The following is a 12,483-nucleotide window of genomic DNA, read 5'->3' on the forward strand; positions in this document are numbered from 1 at the left end:
TGCGTTTGAGAACGCATGTGCACATATGTGTGGCCTGTCTGCCAGGTGCCCTGTTTGTGTCTCCCTGTCTGTGTCTTTCCATCTGTCAGACTATAAAGTTTTATAACTTGTAGCACAATGCCTCACTGTCCAAATTCACACACACCCTATGTCACAAATCAGTTGCACATTGTTCGACCCAATAAATTAGTCAGCCAGGTTCAGTTACGGGCCCCGATTTACAGATTTATGGGTAATGCTTTTATTGAATTGTTAACTGGATCAATGTGTCACCTGTTTCAGATACAAGTTTCTAACTTACTGATTGCTGATAACATTAAACCTGTGAGGTAAATACCACAATCTACATCTTTTTTATGTTAGTCTGCACTGCTTGCTGTATTAATAAAAAGTGGGTAATATTACTTCTACCCAGTCCGTGTCTCCAAATATGAAAAATATGAAGAAAATGATTGCAAATATTTATTAAATTTATATTATGGTTTTCAGCTTCTTTAAAATTTAAATTACCGAAAAGAACAGTGTATGCCCTTTTCTATTAATCGCAAGTAAATGCCAAGATGTAAAGCAAACGCAAAAGCAGATGCATTAGTATTGCATTGTATCTGCATTTGTAGAGCACTAATGTACTCTCTGAATCATTTTCAAGTTTCAGTGCTCTTGCTAAAAGTAAATAGAGCTAATGCAAAATGCATGACCTCTTAAAGTTCAAGATAAAAATTAGGGAAAAAAAAGTAAACCAAATTATACATATGCATATTCAAACAAGTAAATATTACTAAAAAAGAAATCTGCTTGACTGCTGCCATAATTGCCAACATTGCCTTGGAAGCAGCAGCTTTTTTATTCTCTTCCAGATAAAGAAAAAAAAAACATTCGTAATCCAGTCAACATGTGGTGGTTATATCTTTAAAAAAGCTACAGACTGTGTTTCCATAGTATTCTTTAGGAAATGCTTCAAGATTTTGCATTGAAACACTCAAAACAAGAGTTTGAAATGGGCACTGAACTCTGTAGGACTATAAGCATAATGTCGAGGGGAAGAGGGTCACCAAATCTGAGTACACAGTCTTCTCACAGAAACGGCGTTGATAGATAAAAAACAATTCAGGGAATAGTAACTGCACTAAGTGGTTAAGTTTATCTTTTTCAAGAGTGATGGGGAAGAGGATTGTGAAATGGACTGTTACTAGGGGTCATTGGCTCTAATAATGCAGGTTTTTTTTATTGGACCGAGCAGGTAACAACAGAATGCTATAAACCAAACCTTTATTGAACCAGTAACTCTTGGTTCCACCTATTGAATGCTTTACCATCAATGATGTCACAAGAAAAGATGCACTGTGGAGCTTTTGTTTATTCCTTGCAACTGTTTTATGTGTATGTGTGTGTGTGTGTGTGTTTTCTTTAGCAAGGTGGCACTATTTTGCTTCTTCATTAAACAGTTTTTTTGGTCTATTTCTTTTAAAGGTCCATCTGAATTTTTTGTGTAAATGTGATTGAATGCATTGGTGCCTTTATTAGATGTGAATGAAAAAGTTAGGCATCATCACATATGTTAAATCCATTTATCTGGCTAGTGCTTACCTGTACATCATATGTGCCATTCATCATCACTGTCCTGTGCTGTTGATTGTGTACATCTGGTCTCGTCTTCCCCAACTCTTTGGCTTGGTTCCTCTGCCCCTGTCCTGCCTGAATTTCTGGGGGCAGAAATACATGGAGGGGGGTCAGACTTTTGGAAGCAGATAAACAAACAGGGGGTCTGGCTGCCAGCGGCACAAACATCCAGGGAACATGTCTGACTTCTGGGAAGAAGGAAAACTTTTAAATCAACAATCAACAAGTTGCTGTTGCGAGAAACTGCTGCACCCTGAGCATCCTGAAAAACAAACTTTACAATAATAACACCTTGCATAAATCGAAAATGTCCCTTCACATCATAATGAAACGGGGCTTCATGAAACAATATAAGTTTGCACACATATGTATTTTAGGCTTGTTATGACAGGCACAGCTTTTCCCTAAATTTCGTAACTTACTTACAATGCTGTAGGGTTTAACTACTTACTAAGTGCAGGGTTCCATTTCAAAACTCCATACCTTTTCACTCTCAAATTTCCAGTCTTCTCTGTAGATTGTGACATCTGAGTACATATAGCTAGATGTGTATTGTGTAAAATATATGGTTTTAAAATCCAACTGTCAACATGTACGTATATAACTTGCATTTACCCACAGTGGCTGTTCAATCCAGACAGAAAGTTAGATGATGTTTCACTGTCAAAGATCTCTGCTCAATATATCCTCTGACCAATATATCGTTTTTTCAATATTTTAGCCCGACATTGACCTTGTTTAGGGCTTGCTATATTGCTACTGGTAGTGCCGTATACGTTTACAAATATGTATCGAAAATTCAGTTAATTTTCAGGGTGTTTTAAATTCAGCACAATAGGGAACATTTATAAGGCCCAAAAAAAAAACCCTCCCTGGCAGGTGTTTATACTGAGAAGCTGCTTCTTATTTTACAACCTTCCCCTTATTGACTGACATTAATAAAATATTCAACAAATTGCTGATACTAAACAGTACTTACAGCGCTTTTTATTTCTAAAACATAGTATGTTCTTTAAAATGTTATTTGTTAAAGAAAACAGCCTTTACATATCAGGGCAAAACTGGTGCTCAATCCACACAGGAAAGGTCTATATTTTAGTCCAGCTCCAAATTTCACCGTATCGGCCACCATATCAATAATCTGTGCATTTTTCCACTCTAATATTGGTATCATCTACACAACCACATATCTAAAAGAAGCCATAGAGGTTTGGGTTCCTTACACAGAAAAGATATGTCTGTTTACTGGTTAAATATTTGGTAATTTGTGATTCTATGCATACATGCAATTCAAAGATATTGCAGAATTTTCCATCAAACTAATTTGGCCACGGATGTTGGGATTTGATAGTCATCAGGCACTCGGAGCAGAGCTATTCTGCGGGCTGTGACATACAGGCATAGAGAAAGCACTGCGTAGGAGTGTGTTTTTGCACGCCATAGTTCTTGCTTTGCTTTCGACAACATCAAACTCGCTCAGGCGTGCAGTGGTAAACTTTATGGCTGTACTGGCTGCCTGCTCCACACACCTTGAAAAACCCTGCTTGTATGATCAGTTTATTATTATTTTTTTTTAGAAATTTTGTGTTTTAGAAAAAAGAACAGGGGGAATAGTCTAGACACAAATATTTTTCAAAACTGCTTTTCCATTTTCCATCTTATCCAGACCTTGAAATTACTCAAATCAGATTCCAAACTTTTCCATCCATCTATTACATTATTGAGGAAAGCACAAATAATGCAATGGAAACATATTTCTTCTACCCAGAGTTGCTTATTATTAGTCAGGAAATTATCATTTCCAAAACGTAACACAGTCACATTAAGACTTACTTTTTACTTTTTGCACAAGTACTTATTTTAATAGTATAATATTATTAGAATAGTAATTATATGTCAAATATTCCGGTACTGTGAACTGAAGTAAGGTTAATACATCAAGAAACATGAATGCAGCATCATTGCAATTTAATATGTTTCCCTTCAACTGAAAGATATTTTAAATCTTTGCGATGAAGAGTTTCTATTTCCAATGCAAAACAGAATCTTTTTATTTTATAAAACTTTTTTTTTCAGTCTCTGTCCTCTAGTTAAAGGGGGATGGTGGGGTTCAACTCACAAACAATAAAAAAGTACAAGGATGTGGAAATAATTACATGTCATTAATGAATCAGTTTGTTTTAAAGGCACAACAATTGCATTGCAAATAAATATTAGGTTAGTTGCCTGATTTAATGTGACCTCTGACATAAACCACACCCACTTCCAGACTTATATACAAATACAGGTACATATAATTTTGTTCACTGAACAGATACAGATAAGGACATCTAGTAGGAACCCTGCGAGTGTTAATGTTAATACAGTGGTTCAGATTTATTTCCATTCTCTCACTGTCCTTTGCAGGATGTCAGACTTTGTTGCTTGGCCTGATCACTAATGTTTATTTCATAATTTTGTGCATATACATATGTTATTTTTCATTTATTTTAACAGAACAAGCACAAACACAAGTCTAACAAACTAGGCAGAGAGCTGAGATTACCTAGAGGTGTGTGTTGGGGAGCCATGTTGTGAAGGGCCAGGATGTGTGTGTCGAGGGCAGCATCCTGCCGCGTGCGGTTGTGCAGGCCCAGGTGATACTTCCTAAAGTGCTTCACCAGGTCAGCTGGGTCGTTGCCATAGTAACCGTAACCGCACACGTTGCACTTGAAGTCCTGCAGTTTAGGAGAAGGGCTGGAGGAGAGCGGAGGGGTGTCAGTTGTCGACTCCTCCCCTCCTTCCTGTCTGGGGTGGAGGAGGAGGTGGGGGGCAGAGAGGAGAGGAGCAGTGAGATGATCTGCCTCTCCTCTGTCTCTGTCGCTACTCCTCTCTCCTTCGTCTACCCCCTTCTCCCCATCCTCAGCCTCCGACTGGCTTTCGGGTCTGTCAGTCAACGCTGCTCCTCCTTGTCTGGCTCTCCCTCCTCCTCCTCCTCCTCCTCTCCTCCCCCCTCTCTCCTCGTTGCTGTAGCGGTCGCCGATGGATGAGGGGGAGACAGATGAGGATACGCACTCGCTTTCTCCCTCCTCCTCCTCCTGCTCCTCATCTCCTCTGATCCGGTCGGAGGATTCTGGCTCAGAGGGTCGGTTGATTCGGTCGGCCTCTGCTCCTACTCTCCCCTCCTCCTCTCCCTCCTCCTCTTCTTCTCCTGCTGGCCTCCTCCCCTCTTCTTCCTCCTCCTCCTCACCTCCCACACTCCGGATAGGGGGATTCTTCTTCCTCACCATCTCTGATAAGATGAAAAGAGACAGAAAAAGTTTTGGTTTTATTGTGCGATTAATCTCCTCCTTGAACCGCCACCTTATCGTGGTGGAGGGGTTTGAGAACCTAAATGATCTTAGGAGCTATGTTGTCGGGGGCTTTGCCCCTGGTAGGGTCTCCCAAGGCAAACAGGTCCTAGGTGATGGGTCAGACTAAGAGCGGTTCCAAAGCCCCCTATGGAAAGTTCAACACCAGGGTCAGTTACGTCGCCCGGATTGGCGTTACCGGGGCCCCACCCTGGAGCCAGGCCTGGGGTTGGGGCTGGCAGGCGAGCGCCTGGTGGCCGGGTCTTTGCCCACGGGACCCGGCCGGGCCCAGCCCGAAGGAGCGACGTGGGCCCGCCCTCCCGTAGGCCCATCACCCGCGAGAGGGTTCAGAAGGGGCTGATGCGCTGTGATTTGGGTGGCAGTCGTGGGCGGGGGCCCCGACAACCCAATCCCAGGACATGGAATCTCACAGTGGGGACATGGAATGTCACCTCGCTGGGGGGGAAGGAGCCTGAGCTGGTGCGGGAGGTTGAGCGGTACCGGCTAGAGATAGTCGGGCTCACCTCCACGCACAGTCGGGGCTCTGGAACCCAACTCCTTGAGAGAGGCTGGACTCTTTTCTACTCTGGAGTTGCCCACAATGAGAGGCGGCGGGCTGGTGTGGGCTTGCTAATAGCCCCCCAGCTCAGCCGCCATGTGTTGGAGTTTTCCCCGGTGAACGAGAGGGTCGCCGCCCTGCGCCTTCGGGTCAGGGATAAGTGCCTCACTGTCGTTTCGGCCTACGGGCCAAACGGCAGCGCAGAGTACCCGGCCTTCTTGGAGACCTTGGGAGGGGTGCTGGAAAGTGCTCCGACTGGGGACCCCATCATCCTGCTGGGGGACTTCAATGCTCACGTGGGTGGCGATAGTGTTACCTGGAGGGGCGTGATTGGGAGGAACGGCCCCCCCGATCTGAACGCGAGTGGTGTTCTGTTATTGGACTTCTGTGCTAGTCACAGTCTGTCCATAACGAACACCATGTTCAAGCATAAAGGTGCCCATCAGTACACGTGGCATGGGGACGCCCTAGGTCGGAGGTCAATGATCGACTTTGTGGTCGTGTCAACTGACCTCCGGCCGTGTGTCTTGGACACTCGGGTGAAGAGAGGGGCTGAGCTGTCAACTGATCACCACCTGGTGGTGAGTTGGATCCGCTGGCAGGGGAGGAAGCTGGACAGACTTGGCAGGCCCAAACGTACTGTGAGGGTCTGTTGGGAACGTCTGGTGGAACCATCTGTCAGAGGGGTCTTCAACTCTCACCTCCGGGAGAGCTTTGACCAGATCCCGAGGGAGGCTGGAGACATCGAGTCCGAATGGACCATGTTCTCTGCCTCCATTGTGGATGCAGCCATTCGGAGCTGTGGCCGTAAGGTCTCCGGTGCCTGTCGCGGCGGCAATCCCCGAACCCGGTGGTGGACACCGGAGGTAAGGGATGCCGTCAGGCTGAAGAAGGAGTCTTATCGAGCTTGGCTGGCTCGTGGGACTCCTGAGGCAGCCGACGGGTACCGGCAGGCCAAGCGTGCTGCGGCCCGCGTGGTTGTGGAAGCAAAAACTCGGACATGGGAAAGGTTCGGGGAGGCCATGGAGGAGGACTACCGGTCGGCCTCGAGGAGATTCTGGCAAACCATCCGGCGCCTCAGGAGGGGGAAGCAGTACCCTGCCAACACTGTTTACAGTGGTGGTGGGGAGCTGTTGACTTCGACTGGGGATATTGTTGGACGGTGGAAGGAATACTTCGAGGACCTCCTCAATCCCACTGACACATCTTCCGTAGAGGAAGCAGAGGCTGGGGACCCAGAGGCTGACTCATTCATCACCCAAGCTGAAGTCACTGAGGTAGTTCGGAAGCTCCCCAGTGGCAAGGCACCGGGAGTGGATGAGATCCGCCCTGAGTACCTCAAGTCTTTGGATGTTGTAGGGCTGTCTTGGCTGACACGCCTCTGCAACATCGCGTGGCAGTTGGGGACAGTGCCTCTGGACTGGCAGACCGGGGTGGTGGTCCCTCTATTTAAAAAGGGGGACCGGAGGGTGTGCTCCAACTACAGGGGGATCACACTCCTCAGCCTCCCTGGTAAAGTCTATTCCAGGGTACTGGAGAGGAGAATTCGGCCGATAGTCGAACCTCGGATCCAAGAGGAACAATGCGGTTTTCGTCCTGGTCGTGGAACACTGGACCAGCTCTACACCCTCCGCAGGGTGCTTGAGGGCTCATGGGAGTTTGCCCAACCAGTCCACATGTGCTTTGTGGACTTGGAGAAGGCATTTGACTGTGTCCCTCGTGGCATTCTGTGGGAGGTGCTTCAGGAGTATGGAGTTCGGGGCCCTCTGCTAAGGGCCGTACGGTCTCTGTATGATCGGAGCAGGAGCTTGGTTCGCATTGCCGGCAGTAAGTCAGACCTGTTCCCGGTCCATGTTGGACTCAGGCAGGGCTGTCCTTTGTCACCGGTTCTGTTCATTATTTTTATGGACAGAATTTCTAGGCGCAGCCAGGGGCCAGAGGGAGTCCGATTCGGGGACCACAGGATCTCATCTCTGCTTTTTGCAGATGATGTTGTCCTGTTGGCTCCTTCGAACCAGGACCTTCAGCTTGTACTGGGGCGGTTTGCAGCCGAGTGTGAAGCAGCTGGGATGAGAATCAGCACCTCCAAGTCTGAGGCCATGGTTCTCGACCGGAAAAAGATGGCTTGTTCCCTCCGGGTCGGAGAAGAGTCCCTGCCCCAAGTGGAGGAGTTTAAGTATCTTGGGGTTTTGTTTACGAGTGAGGGGAGGATGGAACGCGAGATCGACAGACGGATTGGTGCGGCGGCAGCAGTAATGCGGTCGTTGCGCCGGTCTGTCGTGGGGAAGAAGGAGCTGAGCCGAAAGGCGAAGCTCTCGATTTTCCGGTCAATCTACGTTCCTACCCTCACCTATGGTCATGAACTCTGGGTCATGACCGAAAGAACAAGATCTCGGATACAAGCGGCTGAAATGAGTTTCCTCCGCAGGGTGGCGGGGCGCTCCCTTAGAGATAGGGTGAGGAGCTCTGTCACCCGGGAGGAGCTCGGAGTAGAGCCGCTGCTCCTCCACGTCGAGAGGAGTCAGCTGAGGTGGCTTGGACATCTATATCGGATGCCTCCTGGGCGCCTGCCTAGGGAGGTGTTCCGGGCATGCCCCACTGGGAGGAGGCCCCGGGGAAGACCCAGGACACGCTGGAGTGACTACGTCGCTCGGCTGGCCTGGGAACGCCTTGGGGTCCCTCCGGAACACCTGGAAGAAGTGTCCAGGGAGAGGGAAGTCTGGGTGTCCCTGCTCAGACTGCTGCCCCCGCGACCCGGCCCCGGATTAAGCGGAAGATAATGAATGAATGAATGAATGAATGTGCGATTAATACATTGACATTATTGTTTATGTATACAGGAAAATATAAAGCAGATTTTCATAAATCATAAATAAAATCAAGACACAACAGGCCATCCTCCCTTTTGCAGTTGGCTTAGTTTAATACAGAACAGACTAAATTCATGACTATTTTAAAATAAGTCCGTTCAAGTCACTTTGAGTAAAGAAAGCTTAAACAGGCATTTTAGTCTGAGGCTAGTCTTAAGCCTTGTCTGTGAAACTGGTCCTAAGAGATACAAGGTGTCTGCAGGACTCATATAACAAACAGTGGATTACATGCTCACACACAAATACAATTTTCTGACAATGATGTATGTGTACAGATTTGCTTTGATTCAATTTCCAAACTTCTTTGAAGGCTGAAATCTGTGACGATCCACAACCACAAACCTCGTCAAAGAAAAACAGCCCCAACAAATCAGAAACATTTCAGCTGTGAGAGACTTCTCAAGATTGTGCGTGCGTGCATGTGTGTGTGTGTGTGTGTGTGTGTGTGTGTGTGTGTGTATTTGGATGTTCGTTGCATCCTTAAGTGCAACTTTTTAGCTTTTTTTTTTTTTTTTTTTTTTAAACCAGGGAGTGAATCTTTTTTATCGTTATGGAAACCATCCGTGAGAATCTTCAACACATGACCACATCAAAACTCAAACCATATCAGAGAGGCCAGGGAGGGCGGGGGAGGGGAGAGAGGGTGAGGCACAGAGAGAAGTGGGGGAGACAGAGAGGAGAGAGAGACAGGGAGAATGGCCAACAGACAACCACATCAAACCACACACTCCATATCAGAAAGATGGATGAGGGAGGCGGCAGACGGCAATTCATCCCCTGCAGCTCCTCCAAATTTCTCTTTTTCTTTGTTGCATCTCTTTCCGTGTGCCTTTCATTCATTTTCTGGCTCCTAAATTCTCATCTCTCACTGTCACCTCCTGTCCTTTGGTTTTCTCTCTTCTTTTTTCTTTTTTGTCTGCTTTTCTTCATCATTTAAGGCTACTACATGGAACTTTCATATTGTGCTGATTTTGGAGGCCCCTCTGGACAAAAGCGGTAATGTTTCCATCATAATAACGTCAGAAATAAAAAGATCTACGAGCGAATGAGGATGTCTATGATAATGGCAAAATGGATAAGGTTAAGAAACAAGACATCCGCAGTGTATGATTTTCTTGACAACAATGTAAATCACAGCATAAAGCCTTAATAAACAAAAACTACAGTAAACTTTATTTTAGTTGTTAACTGTAACCCTCTCTTTCCAGTTGTATGTTTTACCGTTATGTTTTTAATTTTACCTGTGTACGTATAAAGACAATAAGGCTGCAACTAACTATTATTTTCATTGCTGATTATTTTTGGATTATAAAATGTCAGAAAATGGTGAAAAATGTTGATTCAGTTTTTTCCAAAGCCCAAGACGACATCCCCAAATGTCTTGTTTTGCCCACAGCCCAAATATATTCAGTTTCCCGACATAAAGGAGTGAATAAACCAGAAAATACTCACATTTAAGAAGGTGGAATCAGAGATTTTTTTTCTTTTCTTTAAAAATTACTCACACTGATTAACTGTTAATCAAAATAGTTGGGAATTAAACCAAGCTCTAAAAGGCAATTTTTAAAAAGTGATAATAACTAGCATCTATTGCATCTCTGTTTTAGATTTAACAATTCAAATATTATTTGCTGAACTATGAAGTCTTTTGTAAAAGAAATAAATGAATTTTTCTATCATAATAATTTAAATTAATCAATCTGAAAACTTTTCATGGACAAGATGCATCACTAATAAACTGAGACTGTTTCATAACCCAATAAAAACCTTTTGTAGTCCCTTTAGAATTAGTTCACTTTTGCCCCCCTCTCATCTCATTTTTCTCTCCTTCATCTTCCTTTGCCACCATTTATATAATTTATAAACAGTGTTAAATACTTCTAAAAAATCATGGAGTGATATGCCTTGTATTTCAGTCATTTTTTAGTCTCTATTGCCCTCTTTCACATGCAAGAATAATTACTTCAATAATTCGAGTAATTCCATCATTAAAAATTTTCTCTCTGTTCCTACCCCTCTCCCTCCCTCTGTCGCACCCCCTCTCCCCCACCAGCCCTCCCTCTCCCCCTCTCCCTCCCTTATAATCACTATACAAAGCCATCAAATAACCAGCCATGTGTTTTATGTTAAACCATAATGTTTCTTTTGTTTGAAAAGAGAACAATTGTGGTCGCTCTGTTCACAACAGTCATGACAGAGAGACACAGATATTGTGTGTGTGTGTGTGTTTTCCGAGCGTGTGTGCGTGCGTGCGTGTGTTTATTTGTGGTCGTTCAGTTCATATTCAGTCGTAAACACAGTCAACCCATTGACCCATACGCTGTGTTTGTATGCGCGTGTGTGTTCGGTAATAAACACAGTGAAAACCCAACAGACGCCTGATAGACGCCAAAAACTGATCACTTTTAGATCAATGCAATATGAGGGGGAAAGACACTGATTGTGTGTGTTCTTGTTGTGTGAGTAATGCATGTTTGATGATGTGTGTGGAAGCAAGATAGCATGCGACCCTGTGACTAACTCTGTGTTAGCGTGAGAGATAAACGCTTATTGTATTTACTGATAGCAAACTGTAAACAGTTAAAGCATGAGGGAATCGACACACACACACAAACACACACACAAAGAAAGAGAAGAGAGAATAATCAGAAGAATATAAACAAACAGATGTAGATACACATAAACATATTAAAAAGGACCATATTTTGACAAGCCTGTAATGTAATCTAGTGGATTAGGAAGAAAAGAAAAAAACAAAACACACACACAGACACACACATGCGCACACACACACACACAAACAGAGAAGAAGAGAAGACAAATGGTACAGATGGGGCTTCTTTCTTTCTATGTTGTACCCAATTTTTGTCTCTACACTCTTAGAAATAAAGGTGCTAACTAGAACCATAAAGGGTTTACTCATTGTCCCTAAAGGAAAACCCACTTTGGCTCCTGGTAGAATCCCTAAAAAGCTTCCACTTGGAACTCTTTCAGGGAGTTCTACCTAGAACCCAACATAAAAGGTCATACCTTGAACCTTCTGTGAAAGGTTTCACCCAGAACCCCCTATGAGAAGTTCTACATTAAGGCTCTCTATGGTGTAATGGTTCCACACAGAAGCCTCAGACCCTTTTCGACCAAATTAGCTCTGGTCATTGAACCGGTTCTGTTCAAAACCCTTGTGACCATTGGGCTGTCTAGCAAACCAGCTTGCGTTTTGAGTGGTCATCAACAGATGGTGCTGCAGAATGCACAGTGACCAGTATCATACGCCACGTCCACTTTGGTTCTGAACCCTAAAAACTGGTTGTTGGTTCTCCTCGGTAACCAGTGTATTTTTGTGGAAGTACTCCGAACAGTTTGCAATTAGGTTTATGAACCAGAACGGGGCCAGTTCCATGCTAGTGGAAAAGGCCTATCTGAGGGTTCTATCCAGAACGTTTCTACCCTCTAAAGGTGTAAACCAGAACACACTCAGGGGGTTCTAATGAGAATTCTTTTATATTCCTCGGGTTTTACCGCGGAGGTTCTACTGAGAACCCTTTTATATTATATTATTATGAAAGGTATGTTAAAAATCCTTGAAGAACTCTTTCTTCTAAAGTGGGTTCTTTGGCTGAAAGGGATTCCTAAGAGAACCCTTACACTTACAAAGACCCTTAAAAGAACATACTTGACGAACACGGTCTTCAAAATGTTCTTCAGACACAAATGGTTCTGCATAGAACCTTGGCCCTTCAGGAAAAACCTTTTTGGAACCCTCAATTCTAAGAGCGTATAGCCTTTCTAGTATTTTAACATTTTTTTCCCTCTTTCTCTACCATACAACTATTAAAATAAAGCAATTTATGTCTGCAAGGGCCCACGCCTAGACCAGCCCTGGCACTCACTGTGTGTGTCTGCGTGTGTGTGTGTGTGTGTGTGTGTGTGTGTGTGTGTGTGTGTGTGTGTGTGTGTGTGTGTGTGTGTGTGCAGGGAGCAGAGGAAAATCTCATCTGATGTTCACCACACCCAGTCAGAATTCATCATTCACTCACACACACACACACACACACACACAGTGGAAAACTACAGATCGTTGTGGTAAAGCAATGAGACTGAAATC

At 44.6% G+C, this 12,483-nt stretch overlaps 1 protein-coding gene across 2 annotated transcripts in view; it reads right to left on the reverse strand.

Annotated features, from left to right (window-relative positions):
• Nucleotides 1-12,483, reverse strand: part of trps1 (trichorhinophalangeal syndrome I) — a 167,528-nt gene that overhangs the window by 78,700 nt on the left and 76,345 nt on the right. For both annotated transcript variants that reach the window (XM_084739336.1, XM_084739335.1), the window contains exons 3-4: nt 4,166-4,891; nt 1,588-1,703 (exon numbers count right to left, since the gene is read on the reverse strand). In XM_084739336.1, the coding sequence (XP_084595462.1) occupies nt 1,588-1,703; nt 4,166-4,891 (842 nt within the window). The remainder of the gene's footprint in view (nt 1-1,587; nt 1,704-4,165; nt 4,892-12,483) is intronic.

This window comes from Lutjanus erythropterus, chromosome 16, assembly GCF_056507025.1.
Source record: "Lutjanus erythropterus isolate fLutEry1 chromosome 16, fLutEry1.hap2, whole genome shotgun sequence".
Classification (NCBI taxonomy): Eukaryota; Metazoa; Chordata; class Actinopteri; order Lutjaniformes; family Lutjanidae; genus Lutjanus; species Lutjanus erythropterus.